Source organism: Thunnus albacares, chromosome 21, assembly GCF_914725855.1.
Source record: "Thunnus albacares chromosome 21, fThuAlb1.1, whole genome shotgun sequence".
NCBI lineage: Eukaryota > Metazoa > Chordata > Actinopteri > Scombriformes > Scombridae > Thunnus > Thunnus albacares.
The window spans coordinates 23,769,105-23,792,114 of record NC_058126.1 but is presented as its reverse complement, the minus strand read 5'-3'; the positions used below and the strand labels follow the sequence as shown (position 1 = coordinate 23,792,114).

At 41.6% G+C, this 23,010-nt stretch overlaps 3 protein-coding genes across 4 annotated transcripts; 1 reads left to right on the top strand and 2 right to left on the bottom strand.

Annotated features, from left to right (window-relative positions):
- Nucleotides 1-2,370: 2,370 nt before the first annotated feature.
- Nucleotides 2,371-18,921, bottom strand: LOC122972679 (C-C chemokine receptor type 1-like). 2 transcript variants are annotated; one of them, XM_044339925.1, is made up of 3 exons: nucleotides 18,803-18,921; nucleotides 5,993-6,192; nucleotides 2,371-3,733 (listed from the first exon to the last, which is right to left on the bottom strand). In XM_044339925.1, the coding sequence occupies exons 2-3, from the start codon at nucleotides 6,163-6,165 to the stop codon at nucleotides 2,869-2,871; spliced, it is 1,038 nt and encodes a 345-aa protein (XP_044195860.1). In that variant the 5' UTR covers nucleotides 6,166-6,192; nucleotides 18,803-18,921; the 3' UTR covers nucleotides 2,371-2,868. The 2 variants fall into 2 exon arrangements, with proteins under 2 accessions (XP_044195860.1, XP_044195861.1); XM_044339926.1 differs by lacking the exon at nucleotides 18,803-18,921 and adding an exon at nucleotides 6,445-7,276.
- Nucleotides 14,712-16,874, bottom strand: LOC122973018 (C-C chemokine receptor type 3-like; the record flags this gene model as incomplete). Its single annotated transcript, XM_044340465.1, has 1 exon — nucleotides 14,712-16,874. A coding segment is annotated over one exon (606 nt), but the record flags the coding sequence as incomplete, so codon positions are not given.
- Nucleotides 18,922-20,844: 1,923 nt separating the features above from the next.
- LOC122972678 lies at nucleotides 20,845-22,645 on the top strand. The gene has a single exon (XM_044339924.1). The coding sequence runs from the start codon at nucleotides 20,859-20,861 to the stop codon at nucleotides 22,164-22,166; it is 1,308 nt and encodes a 435-aa protein (XP_044195859.1). The 5' UTR covers nucleotides 20,845-20,858; the 3' UTR covers nucleotides 22,167-22,645.
- The last annotated feature ends 365 nt before the right edge of the window (nucleotides 22,646-23,010 follow it).

The following is a 23,010-nucleotide window of genomic DNA, read 5'->3' as shown; positions in this document are numbered from 1 at the left end:
AGAGAGCAGATGCAGCTGCAAAGTGCACAGCGTCCCTATCTACTTCCTCTTTACAGGTGCTGAGAACAGACACAACTACACTTGGAACACCAACAGCTGATGGGATGATTGTGACACACACAGCTATATGTACAAATACTGACACCAAACCTCATTCAGTATCTCTTCAGCCTAGCAAACTGGGAGATCTGCATTTGCAAATGTGAACTTTGGATACTGCAACTGAAAGACAACTTGCTTTCTGTGAATTCATCATAAATTTCCACAACACTTGCCTCTAACTTTCTCTGTGACAATACAGTGATCATGAGATAATGATTTTATCTGCAGTGCAACAGTTTAATGACTGTTGGTTGAGTACACATGTGCTGATATCTAATTTCACACTATTTCCTGTAGTTATCTGACAAAAGAAAGAGAAATCTTTCTAAATTTGAACAACTATATTGTGAATTTGGCTGCATTAAAACACAGTATATTTTATCACAGATAGCTGGAGACTGAACTGAGGATGATGGGAATGTCATTAGTTTTGCCAGCATTTGATCCAGACCAAAGTATTGAACTAATTTAAACTGCTAATGGCTCTCAATGAAAAGTCAACCGATCACCAAAGTCATTCCAGTCATTCATTCTGTGGGGAAAAGGAATGTTTGTACATAACTTCATGGAAATTTATCCAATACTTGTTGATAGTTGTTATTTCAGTCTGGACCAAAGCCAAAAGTTTTGATGAATTAAATTAAAACTAAAGGATTTACAGTATTTTTTGTAATGTGGGGAAGAGACCTTGTAAACCTTTCACCAGAGATATTGACACTAGGCTTTATGCAGAAGTTAAAAATATGTCCAGGTCTGCTCCCCTGAGCCAATTTTCTTCATGACAACATTTTTAGCTCTGAACTTCAATTCTTGGTTATGTGGGGGAAACTGTCCAGATCAGCAATGTAATCAGGTGGTCTTGTCCTCTTCTGAACATGGACATGAGAAATATGTATTTGAACTTCTACTCAAATCCTTGATAGTTGCTTTCTTAAAGGAATGTTTTCAGTAAAAGGGGTGTTTTGAAAAGGTATGTACGTATATTCTGGAAATATGTGGGACGCGAAGAAAGGAAACATGTAGCCTGGTGATTTAAAAGGGTTGATTTAATCAAATAGTTTAGATTTAGACACACACAAGCCAAACAAAACCCAACAAACCATTAAGCTTTTAACTCCCTTTTTGTTGCTGCTTTTTCACTGTTTTATTTCCAAATAAAAAGTTCTTCATGTGAAACTTGACAAAGAATGAATCATCAATGCAAAATATCAAAAATTAAAGGACATAATTCATTATACACACAATAATAATAAAAAACATAAACACAAGATTAAACCAACCAAACCAAAAATCAGAGCAGATATACTTACAGGCATGGAAAGTGACTGGACAATGATTATACATGCTTGATTCATTGTTTTGGACTTTACTTGGATGCAGCTAAAGCTCCACTGTTTGGTGTTCAACAAAGTGCTCTTATCATAATTCTTCCACTTAATCAGCCTTGAGAAGAATCACAACCCAGACTTCTAAATTTTTATTTTTTTTTCCAAACTATACTGACATTTTAGTGAGGATCCAAATTAAGTGAAGTCATGAAAAGCTGTCAGAGATACAGATAGCCATTAAAAATGACAGTCTAGGCTGTATGGCATAAACACAGAGCAAAACACTTTTTGTATAGAGTTTACACAGAGCAAAATTTGCTCAACTATGTAAGGATCAAGGAACTATTGATCTCTTCCCCCTTAACTTTGTTCAACAGCCCAACTTTTACATTCTGTCACACAAAGGTGATGCAGTTAACTGTAATATTGGGTGCAAAATTTGAAAGAACAGTGTATGTAAAATAAATCATGATTGTGGCACTGTGGTGCATAACTAAGCGCGATCTGACACATATACAGGGACAGGCGTGAATACTTGGAAAATGGGATTATGGCAGATGTTGATTATTAGATTATTTAACCATAACCACAACCAGCAATGTAAAGTGTTATTTATGAACTTATGAACAATAGAGGACAGAAGGTCTCCCAATCTAGTTTGTAAATGAATCTTAATGAAACCTTAACAAAACCTGAAAAATCACTGGAGAATCAAGCTCAAATAGTTGACAAAATGTCTTCTACTGTATATACAAAGAAGGAATGATGTGCTTTTCTGTAGGGATCCATCTCTTCCCGTAGGTGAGCTAAATGGTAAATGGTAAATGGACTGTACTTGTATAGCGCCTTTCTAGTCTTTCGACCACTCAAAGCGCTTTTTACACTACGAGTCACATTCACCCATTCACACACATTCATATGCTGAATGGGTACAGGGGCCACCATGCAAGGTCCCAACCTGCCCATCAGAGGAATCTAATCATTCACACACATTCACACACTGATGGACCAGCCATCAGAAGCAACTTGGGATTCAGTATCTTGCAAGTACACTTGGATCAAACTGCCAATCTTTCAATTAGTGGATGACCCGCTCTACCTCCTGAGCCACAGCCCTGTGGACTATTCTGTCAACATTTACATATGTCATGATGGCATGGTCATGATGAAGAGGTAGCAGCTTTGTTTTGGGCTGGACAACAAACTTTCAAAACATGTTCTCACCTGCTTAAGAAAGGTGAAATTAGCAACATAGCTAACTGACATATGGATGTTGTTATGGTTTATATTTTGGCTTTACTTCTGCTATAGGCAAAATGATATCCCTACTCATGTCATCGCTTTCCACCTTAACATACTTCCTTCAGTTGTTTGTAAAACCATGGTTTGTTCAAGACATGGCAGGCCTGAGAAACAAAGGGGTCCCCATCCCTAAAACTCAACTCAACTCTATACTTTTCTGTGTAATTTTTGTCGACATACTAGTTCTGCTAACCTGACTGAAAGAAATATGCTTCTTTAACCCTGGGAAGCGTTTCACCAGCAGCTGTCTGAAGTAGTTCTGGAATTTTCTCCCAACAAATGTATAGAAGATGGGACTGATGCAGAAGTAAATGTAGGCAATGTCACGAGTGACTTGAAGTGCATAACCCCTCCTCTGCTTTTCCTCACAGGACAGGTCTTCATCATCAATCAGTAGTAAAACATTGAATGGGGTCCAGCATATAAAAAACAACAAGACAATGACAAATATCAGCCTGACTGTCTTGAACTTGGTAACTATCTTGGATGATATGACAGTGATAACAATCCTAACATAGCAGTACACAATAACAATCAGAGGAAAGAGCAAGAAAAGGAAAAGTTGAAGGTAAAATCCAGATGCTCTTAGCTTGTCATCAATAGACGTTGTGTTACCAGGATGTTCCTCACAGAATGTTTTGTTGGTCATATGATGAGTAAAAGTTGTGTGGAGAATCATCTGTGGGATGCACGCCAGACCACTGACCAGCCACACCACAGCACAGGAGAGTAGCGCATAGCGTTGATTCCTCACTTGCAACACATGCAAGGAGTAAACGACAGCAAGGTGTCGGTCAAAGGTCAGGAGAGTTAGAAACAGGACAGAACTGTAGAAGCCCAGGTAGTAGACACTGCCTACAATCTTGCACATTACTTTGCCGAAGATCCAGTTAGAGAACTGCTTGTAGATTCCCAAGAAGGGAAGACTGCTTATGAAGATCAGGGAGGACACCACTAGGTTCAGCAGCAAGATGTTGGTCACAGTGGTCAGCCTCTCAAACCTAAGAAGTGGCCATTTAAACCGTTAAATGTAGAAAAAACAGAGACTATGGGTCACACAAGCATTTTTGACAGTAATATTTCAAAATAATTTCCAAACTGTGGATTGGTTGGTGGCAGTGAAGTAAATCTGAACATCTTTAGCATCAATTTAAGTAAAGCGTGTCAACTAGATAAACTGCTTTGAAATCTATTGATTGACAGGTCATACTGCAGAGTCCTGAAATAGAGGAAGTTCCTCCTTCAACGTTACACAATTCTCTCAGTTCAATTTTTTGTTTTTGTGGTGAGTGAGCTAGCTTCTTGTACTGCCTGTAATTGCCTAAAATTTTACCTTGATGCCACTGCATAACCTAGAAACTTGTTGACATGTATTCAGGCATTTATTTATATTGTCAAGACTATTTTTAACTTTGTTTCCAGGACTGTTTTTCATAGAGATTAAGAGATTACAAGAGATTAGTTTTGAACCATGACGGATGTTTGAACATTTCAGTGTATTACTGCCTATTATTGATAATGGATTGATGACTTGTGCTCATTGTGCAGCTTTGCAGGATTGAGTGCAACACTTCTGCTCTGGTCTACATTTCATACATTTCATGCATTAAGGACCATTAGTGATATTGATTTCATTTCATTCCGATTCTGCCTGTGGTTGAAAAAGCTGCACTGAAAATGTTGATTTTTGTTGATTGGCTTTTGAATCCAGAAGAATGTTAAACTGAAACATCACTGATTTCAACTAAGCTTTGTGACAAAAGAAAATGAGGCTGGTTTAGAGATTTCATTTGTAATCTCTGAGCTATGAATGGTCCCATAGATATAGAAATAGAAATGGGTTCTTTACTTTTCTTGAGCTCTCACCCTTGTGGGCATGCAGTTGACATAACATCTCTTCAACCCTCTGTAATATGCTGTATTATAAACACTTCTACAGTACAAGGCCCAAGGAGACTTTACAGAGTTCATCTCATTTTTGTTTCCATGAACATCAGAAATATTTTCACAATTGCTTGCTCACAAAGGTAGAGAGAGAGCAGTGGTGTAGACAGTGACAGAGTAGAGGAATTCTTAGGGGTCTTGGAAAGAAGAACTTTGCCTACTGAATAGCTACAATATTCCTCTCTCAGTGGGCACAAGAATAAGAAGCTCCTTACATTACTTCATTGTCTGATACTCTCCCAGTCTGTCTTTTTTTTCTGTCAACCTGATGACATCTCCAGTCAAATCCACCAGTCCCCCCACTGGTCTAAAACCAGTGCCCCAACCTGTTATGTACTCTGTCTATTCTGCCTCCCACATATCTTACAACATTGATAAAATCATCTATCAACATGTATGTCATTTTACTCTCAGTTGCCAATTTATTATGTATTGTAGTATGATTTAATACAACAGCCCTACATCGTACCTTCATGAAGGTTATAATTTTTAAGAGGTATTGATTGAACTCCATGGTCATTTTGGAGGTTGTAGTTTGTGTTGCTGCTAAATTTTATAGCATTGTACTTGGGGGTGTTCAGATATTCTGTCTACCTACTTTACATCAGTGACTGTAGGAAATGGCTAAAATGGTGATTCACTTGCATTAAAATACTAAGTTGTAAAAACATACCTCTAAAATGCATGTAAACATTATGTATGAAACTTTAACTTAATTGATGAGAGTAATACTTTTTTCTACATTCTGGATTTCATAAAGTTATCATCTTTATGATTTTAATGAAACCCCATTTTTAAGGCTGCTTTTGACCTGCATTTTTAAGCAATAGCCATTCAATGCATTTACATTTAGTAACCTGTCTATAAAGTAGTTTTAATTGTCAGTGGCAGGGTCCACATTTCTGCACTTGAGTCAAACTGCCAACACATACACAAGTGATTGTAATCCAGCACTACTGTTTATAATTTTATCTCATTAGTATCAGCCTCACTTTTCACTCTCCTAACAATGTATCAGAGCTGTAGCAGTTCATCTTCTGTTGTATTTTTAACAAAGTAGTTGCTTCACTAGTGTTTGCTGCCCGCAGAATTCTGGGATATGTAGTATTAAATCACAATTGATGCTAAATTGTGAGGATTACAACTTTAATTTACTCTTTGTAGACTATTTCAATTATCCTGTAATTCACAGGTAATTATAGTAAGGGTTGTGTGTATTTTACAAGTTTACAAATTGTACATTTGCTACCTCTAATTGCTTTAAACTACTAAACCAATATTTATTTTGAATTTGAGAGTTTTGTTTGTCTACTCACCGATGGATGATGACCAGGACCAGCCCGTTGCCAAAGAGACTAAAGATAAACATGAAGTAGTAAATGGTGGACAATTGAGCTCCCAGTAAGTTTTCACTGTCCCTATTACATGGTCCATGCGTCCCATTGTTATCGTCATAGTCATAGTTATAATCAGGATTTGTTGATCCCATCTTTTCCTCAAATGTTAGCAGGGAAATCTGTCAGAAACACAAATACAACCGTCATACACAGCATTCACAATATGATGCAACGATGCAGTCAGTTTGAAATTAAAATTGTAGTATTACCAAACTTTTGAAAATGTATAGTAGTATATAAGAGCCATTAAATTGCCTCTGTAAAGCATGCAAATAAGGAGAGCTAGAAAACAATCCCTTTAACTGAACCTCCAAGGAGCTCAAATCAGATGTTTGTGGGAGTGAGGATCAGGCTGAGCTGAGCCGACTTACCACCTGGCCAGCAGAGGAGCTTCTCCTTGTTGTCTGACTCTGAGGACCAGAACTGTCTGACTCACAGCTCAACTCAATAATAAGTCAGCCAGCTGGGGGAAGGAAGTACCAGTGTGTGTGTGTGTGTGTGTGTGTGTGTGTGTGTCTGTGTCTGTGTCTGTGTGTGTCTGTGTGTGTGTGTGTTTGTTATCTTACCGATGGAGAGGTTTTTGTAAGTATTAATGAATGTTCATCTAAAAGCTATAAAATTAATTGTGGTGTTCCACAAGATTCAATTTTAGGTCCTTCTTTTTTTAAAGTTTATATGTTGCCACTTGGAAACATCATCAGGAGGCAAGGCATCAATTTCCATAGCTATGCTGGTGACACACAGCTTGCCCTTTTCAACTGTATTCTAGATATGAAATTATGGATGGCAGAGAATTTTTTACAGCTCAACCAGGACAAAACTGAAGTCTCGGTCACTGGCACTGAAGCTCAGAGAGAGAAACTCAATGTGAAACTGCAAGGACCGGCATTAAAGCCCTGTCAACAGGTGAAAAACTTAGGAGTCATCTTTGACTCAGATCTCAGTTTTGAACCCCACATTAGAAATATCACTAAGAATGCATTTTATCATTTAAAAAAACATTGCCAGAGTGCAACCGTTCCTCTCTCAAGCTAATACTGAGACACCACTGCACGCTTTTATGCAGGGTTAACTATTGTAATGCTCTGCTTTCTGGTCTCCCTAAAAAAAATATATCACAACTACAATTGCTTCAGAACTCAGCTGCAAGCACACATTACACCAATTTTAAAGTCTCTGCACTGGCTGCCTGTCTGTTTCAGAATTGATTTCAAGATCCTTTTATTGGTTTATAAAGCTCTTAATAGTCTTAGTCTGACCTATTTATCAGATTTGCTTTTATCTTATGAACCTTCTAGAACCCTCAGGTCTTCTGGTAGCAGCCTTTTAATTATCCCTAAAGTCAGAACAAAGACCCACAGTGAGGCATCCTTTTATTACTATGGTCCACGTCTCTGGAATAGCCTTCCTGATGACCTGAGGGCTGCAGAGAATGTTGATATTTTAAAAGCAAACTTAAGACCTATCTTTTTGGCTTGGCTTTTAATTGAATTTTATTTATTTATTTATTTATTTATTTCTAAATATCTACAGGCCACCTAAATACTGTGCAACCTTTTTTTATGACTTTGCTGAACTGCTGTCTATTGTCTGTATTGACTTTGACTGTGTAGTTATTGATGGTGATTTTAACATCCATGTTGATAACCCCCAGGACAGAGGGACTAAAGAACTGTATTATGTTCTTGATAACTATGGACTGACTCAGCATGTAATGGAGCCCACACACAACAAGGGGCACACCCTGGACTTAATCTAAGGGTCTGAACATCTCTAAGGTTGTGGTGACTGATGTTGCTCCCTCTGATCATTCCTGTGTTTTCTTTGAGAGTGCTATCTCCATGCACACAAATGTCCAAACAGAGGTAATCACAAAATGGTATATCACTGAAAACACCAGTGAAATATTTATTCAGGCCTTCTCTGTCATACCCGCCCTCTCTTGGGTTTCGATCAATGAGCTTGTAAATAATTTCAGTTCTAAAATTACAAATGTTATTGATGCCATTGCACCTACTAAGGTGAAGGCTGTCTCTGGTAAGAAGAGATCTCCATGGAGAAATGCCACACTGGTCAGAATGGAAAAAAGAGAGTCGAAAAGCTGAACGCAGGTGGCGAAAAACAAATCTCCAGGTTCATTATGACATCTATAAAGAGAGAATACACATTTATAATTTGGAACTAAGAAATGCAAGGTGGTCCTTCTTCTCTGACATCATTGCCAAAAATAATAATAATGCACGTGCCTTATTTGCTACTGTCAACAGGCTAACAAATCCTCCTGTGTCAGTAGCCTCTGAACTTCTATCCACCAAGGCCTGCAATGAATTTGCCTCATTCTTCACTGACAAAATTCAGAAAATAAGACAAACAGTGCCTCCATATCAGGTGCAGGATATGCGTTGTCCCTGTGTCCACTTAAAATCAATTTGAGGAGTATGACACAATTCCATCCGATCAACCATAAAAACCTGGAGGACATTATACAACATCTGAAATCCTGCTCTTGGGCCTTGATATTCTGCCTACAGGCTTTTCAAAACTGTTTCAAATTGCATGGCCTCAGATATTCTACAGATTGTCAACACATCTCTTCTCTCAGGTGTCTTCCCACAGGCCCTGAAAACTGTCGTCATCAAGCCACTCTTAAAAAAGAACACTCATACTCAACTTATGAGCAACTATAAGTTTATATACAGTACTGTGCAAAAATTTTAGGCACCCTAGATGTTTAGATTCTTATCCATTATGCATACCATCAGGGAGGTGTCTGATCGGCCCCAATTTTATTCATGACATGACAATGACCCAAAGCATACAGCTAGAGTCATAAAGAACTATTTTCAGCAACAAGAAGAATGATGAGTCCTGCAACAGATGGTATGGTATGGCCCCCACAGAGCCCTGATCTCAACATCATGGAGTCAATCTGGGATTACATGAAGAAGCACCTGAGATGGCCTGAATAATACATCCACAGAAGAACATTCTTTCTCCAGGATGGTTACAACAACCTACCTGCAAGTTACCATGAAAAACTGTTAAAGTGTACTGAGGAGAACTGTTACTGTTTTAAAGGCAAAACTGCTCACAGAAAATATTGATTTAATTTAGGTTTCTGCTGTTTACTCAACTTTGTAAGAAGTTAATAGATAAATCAAAACAATTTATAGCAATATTTTTGTAAGCATTCTTACTTTAATTTTAGTGCCTAAAACCTTTGCATAGCACTTTTTATATATATATCCAGGTTGTTAAAGGTTCTTTTTACAGAAACAACAGTTTAAAGAGGCAACACTAAATGTTCTGTTTAATATTCCTTGTGATGTCTTTTTGTCTCTCAGTATTGAATTCACTCTGATTATAGTAGTATATAATAAATATATACTTTTTGGTGTCTTCAGCATTAAATCTATGATTTATTCTTCCTATGCTATCATAGTTATAAGTATATGTTTGATTTATATACTAGTATGTTCTACTACTTTGGGTGTGGTTTATTACAGTCTGTGCTTCTGTCTCAACGTTTTCCTAATAAAGATGAAGAAAATTGTTTCTCACTGATAATGTCACTTGTGATGAAGTAGTAAAACTTGCACAATGTCATCAGAATATTTATCATTCATTCAAAATGCCCAGATCTGTACAGGTTACACCCACAGTGACATACACGTATGTATATATATATATATATATATATATATATATATATATATGTATATAGGGAAGGGGGGGGGGGGTATATAAAAAAATCCCCCTCTCACCCCCCTCCTATGGGGGGTGGTGGTGGTGTGTCTTCCTCAAGCTCAGGTCCTCTACCAGAGGCCTGGGAGTTTGAGGGTTCTGCGCAGTGTCTTAGCTGTTCCTAGGACTGCACTCTTCTGGACAGAGACCTCAGATGTTGTACCTGGAATTTGCTGGAGCCACTCTCCTAGTTTGTGGGTCACAGCCCCCAGCACTCCAATTACCACTGGCACCACTGTTGCCTTTACTCTTCACATCTTTTCTAGTTCCTTGGTATTTTTAAGCTTCTCGTGTTCCTTCTTCCTGATGTTGCTGTTGCTTGGGATTGCTACGTCTATCACTACGGTCATTCTCAACCGCCTTAGGAGGTGTCTTCCATTCCGACCTCGGGAATTCCAGCTCATACTCAGTGCAGATGTTCCTGTACACTAATGAACATAGGGGAAACACTGCATCTACCGTATTTGACACAGCTGAAGCTCTGGCATTCCTTCAAACATAAAAATGACAGTTTTATCACACACAGTACAATGTTTTTAGAGAACAAATAATTGTAACTCAGGCACTATAATAAATTCAGCCAAATGACAATAAAAATAACAATCAAATTAAGTTTTCTAAACTAGAAAACAATATTAACCACTGTCCATGGTGTGACGTTGTTGAACCAGGGCATTCATGTGTTTACCACGACAAAGGATCCTAATTGACTTTCCACTGACATTGTTTCCATGGTACCAGCATGTAATTTTAACACACCAACAAATACTGACACACATTAACAAATACTGACACTGAACTTCATTCAGTATCTCTTCAGCCTAGCACATTGGGAGATCTGCATTTGCAAATGTGAACTCTGGATATTGCAACTCTGAAAGACAACTCGCTTTCTGTGAATTCATCATGAATTTCCACATCACTCTCCTCTAACGTTCTCTGTGATGATGTAGTGATCATAAGATAATGATTTTATCTGCAGTGCAACAGATTAATGACTATTGGGTGAGTGGTTATGTGCTAATATCAAATTTCACACTACTTCCTGTATTTATCTGACAAAAGAAAGAGAAACCTTTCTAAATTTGAACATCTATATTGTGAATTTGGCTGTGTTAAAACACAGTATATATGATCACAGATAGCTGGAGACTGAACTAAGGATGATGGGAATGTCAGCAGTGTTGCCAGTATTAGGTTTAAACAGCTGATGGCACTAAATGAAAAGTCAATGGATCAGCAAAGTCAGTAGGATTCATTATATGGGGAAAAGGAATATTTGTACATAAATGTAATGCATCTTAAGAGGTTGTGGACATTTCACATATTTCTAGGAGATCGGCTTCTGATAGAAACTTGTTCTCAACACAACTGGCCGCTGAAAGGAATCCTAATCCTCACCTTGGAGTCATTCAGGTTTAATCTTCTCAGCTTTTAAGCAGGACTGTAACCTCTGTGGGGACAAATCATTGTAATGCTGCTGTTTTTGACAAAAAGTTTAAAAATGACAGACCCTCCACACATGTCTAATAAACATTCACATCTACATTTGTCTCAGATCGTTTTGGAGCTTCACTGTTGAGGTGAGGGAACATAAAACCAGTTCAGCTGAAAATAACAATTTACTGATCACAAAAATTACCCTGAACATGACTTCTTCCGGAACCTCAGATTAATTGAGTGTTGATGATGTCTGATGATTGCCACACACAAGTCCAATATGTGTGGTACTAAGCTACAAAAAGATAGCTCACTGCAGTCGGTCAGTCTCTTCTGCAGTCGCTTCACTTCCAGCGGAGTTATCGAGGGGAAATATGGACAGCGCCTCTCTGCCATTGCAACTACATTGTGGTTGGAGGGGGTATTATCTTAAAATCCTGTCAGCAGGATCTAGTGCAGCCCGAGTACAGCCCCCTCTTTTACTCAGCACCGTGGTAACACGGCGGTAAAGCACACAAATGAGATGAGAAACATCTGTAGATGTCAGAGTACCTCTAGAGATTTTTTCCCTCTTCAAGCCTTTGAGGTTTTAGTCTCATGGCACTAATAGAGTAGTAACACACAGTAGTCTTTTACCGTTCTCATGTCAATTGGGAGGAGGGAGGTTTGGCCTATGACCTCTGTCAGGAGTCTTTTCTTTTGAGGAACCTTTGAACTTGACCGATTGTTGGGTTGGACGGAGCTCACAGGACGCAGGGTAGATAATTGAAGATTTAATGTTAGCATGGAATGTTATAAGGGGGGAGGGAAATGGATACTTATACCTGTATGTTATTGTCTTAAGATAATGTTATGCTGCCTTTATACCCAAAAGCACATTGTAAGATTTCCTGTCTCTTTTTCCCAACAGGTGCCATCAAGGCGAGCTGTGGAACTTGGTCACTGTAATTTTTGCTTCTCATTAGACGTAGACAGAGAGGGAAAGTACAGGGAGGAAAAGCAGATAAGGATTTGGCCTTCAAACGAAAGTAACTCCCTAAAGATACGATGAATTAATTAGAAATACCTGTTAGGGTGACAAATATTGGATGATTGTGATGCACACAGATGCATGTACAAATACTGACACTGAACTTCATTCAGTATCTCTTCAGCCTAGCACATTGGGAGATCTGCATTTGCAAATGTTAACTCTGGATATTGCAACTCTGAAAGACAAATCGTTTTCTGTGAATTCATCATGAACACTCGCCTCTAACGTTCTCTGTGATGATGTAGTGATCATAAGATAATGATTTTATCTGCAGTGCAACAGCTTTATGACTGTTGGGTGAGTAGTTATGTGCTGATATCAAATTTCACACTACTTCCTGTATTTATCTGACAAAAGAAAGAGAAACCTTTCTAAATTTGAACAACTATATTGTGAATTTGGATGTGTTAAAATATAGTATATTTGATCACAGATAGCTGGAGACTGAACTGAGGATGATGGGAATGTCAGCAGTTTTGCCAGTATTTGGTGCTAAATGAAAAGTCAATGGATCAGCAAAGTCAGTAGGATTCATTATGTGGGGAAAAGGAATATTTGTACATAACTCCATGGCAACTTATCCAATACTTGCTAATAGTTATTTCAGTCTGGACTAAAGTCAAAAACTTTGACGATTAAAATTAAAACTGGTAGTGAGAAAGCATGAGCAGTATTTTTTTGTAATGCAGGGGAAGTGACCCTGTAATCCTTTTGTAATCGTTCTCTTCATGACAACATTTTTAGCTCTGAACTTCAATTCTTGGTTATGTGGGGGAAAACTGTCCAGATCAGCAATGTAATCAGGTGGTCTTGTCCTCTTCTGAACATGGATATGAGAAACATGTATTTGAACTTCTACTCAAATCCCTGACAGTTGCTTTCTGAAAAGAATGTTTTCAGTAAAAGGGATATTTGAAAAGGTATGTACATATATTCTGGAAATATGTGTGATGTGAAGAAAAGAAACATGTAGCCTGATGATTTAAAAGGGTTGATTTAATCAAATAGCTTAGATTTAGGCAAACACACAAGCCAAACAAAACCCAGCAAACCATTAAGCTTTTAATTCCTTTTTTTCACTGTTTTATTTCCAAGTAAAATGTGCTTTATATAAAACTTGACCAACTTGACAAAGAATGAATCATTACTGTAAAACATCATTAACTGTCTTTGTAAAAGGACATGATTCGTTATAAACACAACTAAAAAAACACATAAACAACACAAGATTAAACTAACCAAACCAAAAGCAGATATTTTTACAAGCATTGAAAATGACTGGGCAATGATTATGGATGCTTGATTCATTGTTTTATTTGGATGCAGCTAAAGCTCCACTGTCTGGTGTATTATCATAACGTAAATTCTTACACTTAATCAGCCTTGAGGAGGACTAAAACTTTTTTTAATTTTTTTACATACTATACTGACATTTTAGTGAGGATCCAAATTAAGTATAGTCATGAAAAGCTGTCAGAGATACAGATAGTCATTAAAAATGAGAGTTTAGGCTGTATGGCAAAAATACAGAGCAAGACACTTTTTGTATAACATCCAAAAGTCCTTTACGAAGAGTTTTAAAATTTGCTCAACTATGTAAGGATAAAGGAACTATGGGTCCCTTGCCCTTCACTTTGTTAAGGCACAGGTACAGGCACAGGTGTTAATATTTAGAAAATAGGATTATGGCAGATGCTGATTATTAGATTATTTAACCATAACCACAACCAGGACCCTGTACCCCTTGGCACATTAACTTTAAATGTAAAGTGTCATTTATCAACTTCTGACCACTAGAGGACAGAAGGTCTCCCAAACTAGTTTGTAAATGAACCTTAATGAAACCTAAATGAAACCTTAATAAAACCTTAAAAATCACTGGAGAATCAAGCTCAAATAGTTGACAAAAAGTCTTTACTATATATACAAGGAAGGAACGGCATGCTTTTCTGTAGGGATCCATCTCTTCCAACAGCTGAGCTAAACATAACTATTCTGTCCACATTTACGTATGTCATGATGGCATGGCAGTAGTGGACCATGGGGTCTTGCACTGGGCCTTCAGTGGTTACACACAAACAAGCCTCTTTTATACAGAGAGCCTGCATTATAGCCATAAAGAGGATCCGCCTTTGCTTTTTTACAGTGAACCACACAAAGCCGGCGTAAAGCTGCCACCGTGTGTGCTTTTACATAGCATGCCGGCGTTCCAGATTCAGAGGTGTGACGGAGATAAGACTGATCAGAACAGTAAACTCTGCCATAAGTGAGTAGAAAGATGTGACTAGGACGAGTGGAGGACATTTCTCTTCGTTTGATAATGTTAAAAGTTAAGTTAGACTTTTCTGACTTTTCTGTCATCTTCCCAACTCATTTTAAAAAAAGGTGAGAGAAAAAGAGAGAGGGAGCTGAGAGCACCAGAGAGACAGAGAGAGAGAGTGAGAGAGCAGCTGTGGTTGAGTGAGTTAGAGAGTGAATGAAGAGAGGCAGCGCTAGTAATGATAGTGAGGAAGCTGGTGAATCAGATCAATAAAATGTTATTTTCTGATTGTTTCACAGTGGTTACATTCTAAAGCACAAACAAGCCCACATCCCCACACAACTCCGCTCAACCCTGAAGCTGTACGCCGCACCACCTGATTTGTTCTGAATACAGGCTAACACAACAGCATCAGCTCCCGGTCCCACGGTGCTGGCTGTCCCTTTTACACAGAAAGTCAATCCGGCTCTGTGACTACCTCCATAACCGGCTTATTGGTGGAGCAACTCTGCCCCCCCACTCCGTGTCCATACCTTTTATACAGAACAGTGAGGTGGATTACAGGCGCAGTATTCCCGCTTTGAACGGGCTGTGTAAAAGGGGCTAAAGTGCATTCATCACCAACAACTAAAATCGAAAAAATATGCAAATTATGTCATTAAAAATAAGTCCAATACAAAATCACCTTCCGACACCTGTTAACTCAACTCATCTACTCAAAGCACCGGCTCAACAAGCTGAAACTGTGCTAACCTTGTTATTTCTCCCACACATGCATTAGCAAAACTGCCTACCTGGTCTTCCAATAGTAGACATTCACTCATGTTGCTCAACAATCAGCCAACAATAGAGGAAAATTTTTCTGAAAGATAGAAATTAGGCCATATATCTCACAGCAGCAAAGTCGAGCATTGCCAACAACAAACTTAATCAACTCTATAGATAATTAATACAGCAGGACACCACCAGTCACTTGAAAACAAAATCCATCCTTCGTTCCTTTCTACAATGCCTGCCTGTGTGAGCCCTTCGAGCTCCATGGCACAAAGACACCTGCACTTATTTGTTGATATGATGACAGTCATCGCAAATCACATTTTGATTGGTTAATTTTGTTGTCACTCTATATTTGTCCAAGTATGCTTTCTATGAGCAGAGCCTGCAACCAAGGACACAGCAGGCCCTGGGAGATAGCTGTATGGAGAAGCACAGGCAGAGGCAGACACATCCATCTCCAGCTCCAAATACTGGGTTTATGGTAATGATAGTAACTGAAATCGAAACAAAACAATTTCTAAAAATCACATACATCATTTTAATAACTAATTAAATTATTTTAACAATAACATTGTAATTACTAATTTGTAATATTTAATGAACTAAAAATTACACCTCTAAAAAATGTCAGGGCCTGCAGAGAAGGCCTCCCCTGTGGTATGGTCATGATGAGGAGATAGCAGCTTTGTTTTAAGCTGGACAACAAACTTTCAAAACATATTCTCACCTGCTTAAGAAAGGTGAAATTAGCAACATAGCTAACTGACATGTGGATGTTGTTATGGTTTATATTTTGGCTTTACTTCTGCTATAGACAAAATTATATCCCTACTTATGTCATTGCTTTCCACATTAACATACTTCCTTCAGTTGCTTGTAAAACCATGGTTTGTTCAACACATGGCAGGCCTGAGATACAAAGGGGCTCCCATCCCTAAAACTCAACTCATATTAGTTCCGCTGACCTGACTGACAGAAATATGCTTCTTTAACCCTGGGAAGCGTTTCACCAGCAGCTGTCTGAAGTAGTTCTGGAACTTTTTCCCAACAAATGTATAGAAGATGGGACTGATGCAGAAATAAATGTGGGCAATGTCACGAGTGACCTGAAGTGCATAACCCCTCTTCTGCTTTTCCTTACAGGTCAGGTCTTCATCATCAATCAGTAGTAAAACATTGAATGGGGTCCAGCATATAAAAAACAACAGGACAATGACAAATATCAGCCTGACTGTCTTGAACTTGGTAACTATCTTGGATGATATGACAGTGATAGCAATCCTAACATAGCAGTACACAATAACAATCAGAGGAAAGAGCAAGAAAAGGAAAAGTTGAAGGTAAAATCTAGAATCTCTCAGCTTCTCTACATCAATAAATGTCAAGATACCAGGATGTTCCTGACAGAATGTTTTGTTGTTGATGGAATACAAAAAAGTTGTGTGGAGAATCATTTGTGGGATGCACGCCAGACCACTGACCAGCCACACCACAACACAGGAGAGCAGCGCATAGTGTTGATTCCTCAACTGTGATGCACAAATTTTTTGTTAGCATTGATGAATGTTCATCTAATAGCTATAAAATGAATTGTGGTGTTCAATTTTAGGTCATCCTCCTTTTAATCTTTATATGCTGCCACTTGGAAACATCATCAGAAGGAACAGCATCAAGTTCCATAGCTATGCTCATGACACACAGCTTGACATTGCCGTGTCTCCTGATGCCTTCTTTAACTGTATTTTAGATATCTGAACTCAATGTGAAACTGCAAACACTGGCATTAAAGCCTTGTCAACAAGTGAAAAACTTAAGAACCCCGAAATGGGGGATTGTATTGTTTTTATTGTGTAAAGCACTTTGCGTTACATTGTATTTGTATAACAAGTGCTATACAAATAAAGATTGATTGATTGATTGATTGATTGATTGATTAATTGAGAGTGTGTGTGTGTGTGTGTGTGTGTGTGTGTGTGTGTGTCTTCTCTGCTTTCTCTACCCACTAACACTCATCAACACTCACAAATAAGCCATAATCCACTCCACTCTTAGGATGCAAGATTTTCTCTTCTTTTTTGACTTGGCACATTTCATGATTACACCACGCAATTAAGCAATATTACACAAGATGGTGTAATTTTTCCATAGACAGAGTCTACTACATCCACAAACTTCACATATATTTTTAAGCTAGTAGCACCGTGTCACTGACACACCGGCACAGCTGATGGAGGATGCCAAAGTGGAACCTAAGATATACTCTCAACTGAAGGGAAAAGTTTTGCTGTGTATGGGGATGCTGGGTAACAATTAAGAGTGGAGAAGGGTTCAGCTTTTACAGTGTGTGTGTGGGTGTGTGCATGTGTAACTCGTCCCACTGTCTCAAAGTTCAATCCACTCGGTAAAGAGTCCGTTTTGTTTTCCCCACAACCCCTTATCAGTTCAGTTCAATCCAGTTTCACAAACATAAAAGGAAGACCACCCAGAACTCCACTCCAGGTTATCACCACAGATCCCCCCACAAAACAAAACAAACAAAAGACACTAACAATGACACTAACAGGAATGTCAAATAGGTTGGACCACAGTGTTTAACTACATATCTTCAAACGTTACAGTTACAGCTGAAAATGACAACAGAAAAAAAACAAGTTTGCCAAGTTCACATATTTCCGCAATGCAAGTCAACCACCAGTCGTCTACCCAGCAGTGACTGTTGTTAGTGCAACGTTACAGTCTGTAGTTCTAATGAATGACGGAGTAATATTTTTAGTGATGAGGCATTTTTCATTTAAGCACAGCTAGGTCGCTGTCATGCTGATTTGAGCATGTTCTAAGTGTCTAGTTGATCAATCAGATTGCTTGGTCGGAATTACATGTTGTATAATGTCCATTGGCATTTTGCATAATTAGGCCACTTATATCAAATGCAGGCAGATTCTAATGGAGTGCCAACGGGACATGTTTACTTTAATTACTACTACCACTATCTCTTCCCCTCATCTTCCCTCCTTTCATCCCCCTCTCATCCACTGCTTCCTCAGGAGAGTGCGGTGGCTACGTCAAGGGAAAGAAGACTGAGGAAGACTATGTTTTTCTCAGAGGTCACACCCTCCAACAGTGGAGTTAAGAAAGCGTTTGACCTCATAGCCCATTGCTGTGCAGCACTGTACAACCACAATCACAAGGGAACCTTTATGGATAAATAAAAAACTTAGTCTTGATGTTTCAGACTCTCCCATTTGAAGAGAAAAATCTGTTCAAGCGCACAGGTGTGCACATGTACAAGTGTGTGCTGGTTAGATGAAGTTTATAGACTTATAAACAAAGTTCGGGAACCAAAGACCACGCCTTGTACGCAACCCATTTCCGCACCACAGGGTATTTAGACACACCATATCCGCTCCTCTCCCCTTTGTCTCAGCTTGCAAGCACCCTGTGACACACCAGCATAAACTTAAAACTTCTTACTCACATCATGGACCTCGAACTGCTCCTCAATGCTTCGGACGAGGACTTGTTCGAAGTCCCGGAGTCCCCCGGCGTCCGATCTTTCCGGCAGCCTCGCCTGCGCTCCTCGGTTTCCCTCATCCCGGCCTCATCCTCCGTCGACGACGGTATCGTAGAGCCCTCGATCCCCAGCGGCTCCAGGGGAAAGTCCCGTACTCGGCGTCCGAAGGAAGCTACTTATTCCCGACGCTCACCCCAGCCTCGCTCGAGATCCCGGAGCCCGCCCAAGAGGAGCTCCTCGCCACCGGCGTACTGACCGCTCCTCGGCCCCAAACATGTCCGAGTGGACCGTCGCTCGCTTAAAGCATTTCCTCAGCCAAAATAACATTCCCTTCCACCGCACCGACAACAAGGCAAGACTGTTTAAATTATACACAAACTCCCTGCAGGACAGCACTCTCTCCCGTCTATCTTCCCACAATCTTCCGGGTTCCCAACGTCGCGCGTGCGACGACGTCCGTGACGTCACGGCACGTCGCTCCGCCACACGCACACCTTCCTCCTCAGCAACCTCAGCCTCCCCAGTACAGTCTGCTTCTAACCCTATGCAGGCTCTCTCTGCTCCACAGCCATTTCCTCCTCCTACTTTCTCTTCAGCCGCACTTACATCCCACGCATATACATCCCATCACCCCAGCATCCCTTCCTCCTCTCTGGCTCCTATCTCTGCTGCTCCTTCCCTCCCGGCCATCTCAGCTGCTCCTCCACCCGCACCAACCTCGGCAGCCGGTCAGACAGCACAAACAACAGCGGGCCCCAGCAGCTCCACGAGTTACACCCAACCTGTTCCTCCTCTTTCTTCTTTTCACCCTCCCTGTCTCCTCCCCTACCCCCCTCCTCCCCACCACCCGCACTCTAGCGTTACCTGTACTACAGCACCTGCACCTCCTTATCCTACAGCCTTACACACGGCCAGCCTCGGCCTTTTCCTGGCTCCCACACCTCCATCCAGCAGCTACACCCTGGCCACCGCCCAGCCACCAGTGCGCCCCCTAGCATCCGCCCGGCCCTCCCCCGTGTCTCCCACCCTCAGGCAGCAGATCCTAACTGGTAATTACATTGATCTCGCTCAACTCATTCACCCTACATCAATTAATCCTCACATCTCCAGGGAACTGCTCACCTCATTTGGCCCCTTGGAACTTAAACAGCCACTTCCTGCTCGCTCCAAGGACCTCACAGTCGCCGAGTTCGCTTTTGCATTCTCATTGTATAGAGACATAATTTGTTCAGCCTTCCCCAACCGCAGGTCCGAGCTCGATGATTACTTGTCATTAATTCTCGACCTGGCCTTGCGTTTCGGCGGCAACGGTTTCTATACCTACCATATCCTCTTCGCCTCCCAAGCCGCCGGTCGCCTCCAACAGTTCAACCAGGGCACGTACTGGGGAACACTGGACTACGAGCTATACTGCCGAGTTTTCGCAGCTCGCGCTTCTCTGCACTGCGAAACGTGTGGCGCCCCTTCATGCACCCTCTCTGCCCCCCTGCCCCGTGCCTCGGTAACAGACAAGCGAAGCCCAGCCATGCCACACTACTTGCCATCGGCGGCTCCCCCACCATCCATCACCCCCAAACCTGCCTTAGATCACCCGTCCATCCTCGGCCCCCTCCCCAAAGGCACGGACAGGAGAGGGAGACCTGTCCTCTACCAGGGAGGACGGATGATCTGCAATAACTTCAACGACCTCAGCTGCAGCTCCTCCAGCTGCAAATTCCTCCACACTTGTTCATTCTGCGGGGGAGCCCACGCCAGAGCCGCATGCCCACACAACCCAACAAAGCAACAGCTGTGTAAGCATCTCAATACCCCCGTTAACATCAACGCCCTAGCCACCGCCCTACAAAACCATCCAGACACCCAGTTCGTCAACTTCCTCATTCAGGGCTTCACCTACAGTTTCCATCCGGGTCTGCAGGCCACGCCTGAGTCCACTCACATATGCAACAACTTGCAATCAGCCCTGTCTGAACCCACCACAGTTGACAGACTACTGTAAAAAGAAGTTGATGACGCCTTCATGATTGGCCCTTTCTCCAGCCCCCCTTTCCCGTCTTTCAGAGTCAGCCCAATCGGAGTGGCAACCAGGAAGTACTCTGGGAAAAAGACGCTCATCATCGACCTCTCGTCCCCCCACGGTTCCACTGTTCCAAGCATTAACAGCCTGATTCCCAGCCTGGACTTTTCCATGCAATACGCTACCATAGACCACGCCATTTCCCTCATCCGCCTCGTGGGCCAGGGAGCATGGTTGTCCAAGGCGGACATCACAAGTGCTTTCAAAGTCCTCCCCATCCACCCCGACTACTGGCACCTCTTCGGGGTCTCCTGGAAGGGCGCATACTATTTTGCCGTGCGTCTAACCTTCGGCTGCAAGAGCAGCCCAAAAATTTTCGACTCATTGTCCGAAGCCCTCTGCTGGATTCTTTCCAACAATTATAAACTCCCGTACGTCATCCACCTACTTGACGACTTCCTCACGGTCACGCCACTGTCTTCGCCCCCGTCATACGGTCTCACCACAATGATTTCCGCATTCACTGATCTCGGTGTTCCCCTGTCTCCAGAGAAAACAGAAGGCCCAAGCACATCCTTGGAATTCCTCGGCATCACCCTCAACTCCATTACACTCCAAGCATCTCTGCCTACTGAGAAACTCCACCGCATTTCTCTACTCATTCAAAACTTTCTCATGGCCAACACATGCACCAAACGTCAATTACTCTCTCTGCTGGGCCATTTCAACTACGCCACCCGCATCATCCCTCAGGGCCGATCTTTCTTGTCACACCTTCTCTCCATAGCCACCGCCGTCCCATCCATCCACGACCACGTCACGCTAGACAGCGCGTGCAAGATGGAACTAAAAATGTGGCACCAGTTCCTCTCTTCCTGGAACGCCCCTTCAGTCGGCTTCGGCGGTTATTACGGCGGCAGATGGTTCTCTGCCGAATGGCCACCCGACTTCTCTTCCCTGGCCCCTTCCTCCACCATTTCGGAAATGTACCCGATTGTCATCGCTGCCATTCTTTGGGGGCATGAATGGTCCAAAAAGACCATCGCCATCCACTCTGACAACAGCGCCGTTGTCGACATCCTCAATAAAGGCCGGTCACACAATCTGGACATCATGCAGTTCGTGCGCAAGCTCACATTGGTTTCAGCCCAGCACCAGTTCATCATCCGAGCACTCCACATTCCAGGCCACAAAAACGCAATCGCTGATTCACTCTCTCGTTTCATGTTTCAGAAATTCAGACAACTAGCTCCAGCCTCCAACCCTCTTCCAACTCCAGTCCCACCATTTTCAGCCACAATCTACAACTGAACCCGCAACTGGAACAACTGGTCACCACTTCACGGGACAACATCATCAACAGCGTCGCCCCTCGAACACTATCTCCATACCTCACCGGCTGGAATTCCTTCAAAACCTTTCACGTCTCCCACGGACTCCCATTCCCTTCACCGGACATTCTTAACCTCTCCTGCTTCATTACATTCTCCCACACTCAACTCAAGATCAAGTCTTCCACCATACAGACCTACCTCAGTGGAATCAATTTCTTCGTTAAATCGATTCCCGGAGCACCATGCCCAGCCTCGTCCCACTCTCATACCTACATCCATCACGACCCGGATAACATTAAGAAATCCCATTCTCGCCTCTCTGGTTGAAGTCTCTTTGGGGGCCTCGTACAGATGCCAGATCATTGAGACAGCACCCCCACCCTGAGTCTCAACCCCCTGTTCCCACTTACCTCCCCGACGTCGACGCCTCTCCTCCTTTCATCTATCACTCTCCTATCCACTGCCTCCTTCCCCTCTTTCCCGCCTGCTCTTCTTTCTCCCCATCCCTCGACCCTCATCCCTTCGACCCCTACCCCCTCATCCCGCATCCCACGACCTCGACCCTCACCCCCGCATCCTCACACCCCCCGACCCTCTCCCTTCCCCCATCCATCCTTCCCTCTCCAACCATCCCTCTAACTATCCTTCCTCCTTTTCACCCTGCTCTTCCATCACACTCCCAATAAACCATTAAATCCATATTCTAGAAGGAGTGGTCTTGGTTAGTGAAATGATGGTTAGGTGCTGTGCTGGTTTCATTTACTGGAAGCTTTTAGAGTTAGATGTTCCCTGTCAATAACAAATGACTCCAAAAATATCCA

Coding starts and splice junctions, on each gene's coding strand:
- LOC122972679 (XM_044339925.1), bottom strand. CDS start 6,165: ATGGGATCAACAAATCCTGATTATAACTATGACTATGACGATAACAAT. Junction 3,734..5,992: donor GTCCTGGTCATCATCCATCG/GTGAGTAGACAA, acceptor GCCACTTCTTAG/GTTTGAGAGGCTGACCACTG.
- LOC122972678 (XM_044339924.1), top strand. CDS start 20,859: ATGATTGGCCCTTTCTCCAGCCCCCCTTTCCCGTCTTTCAGAGTCAGC.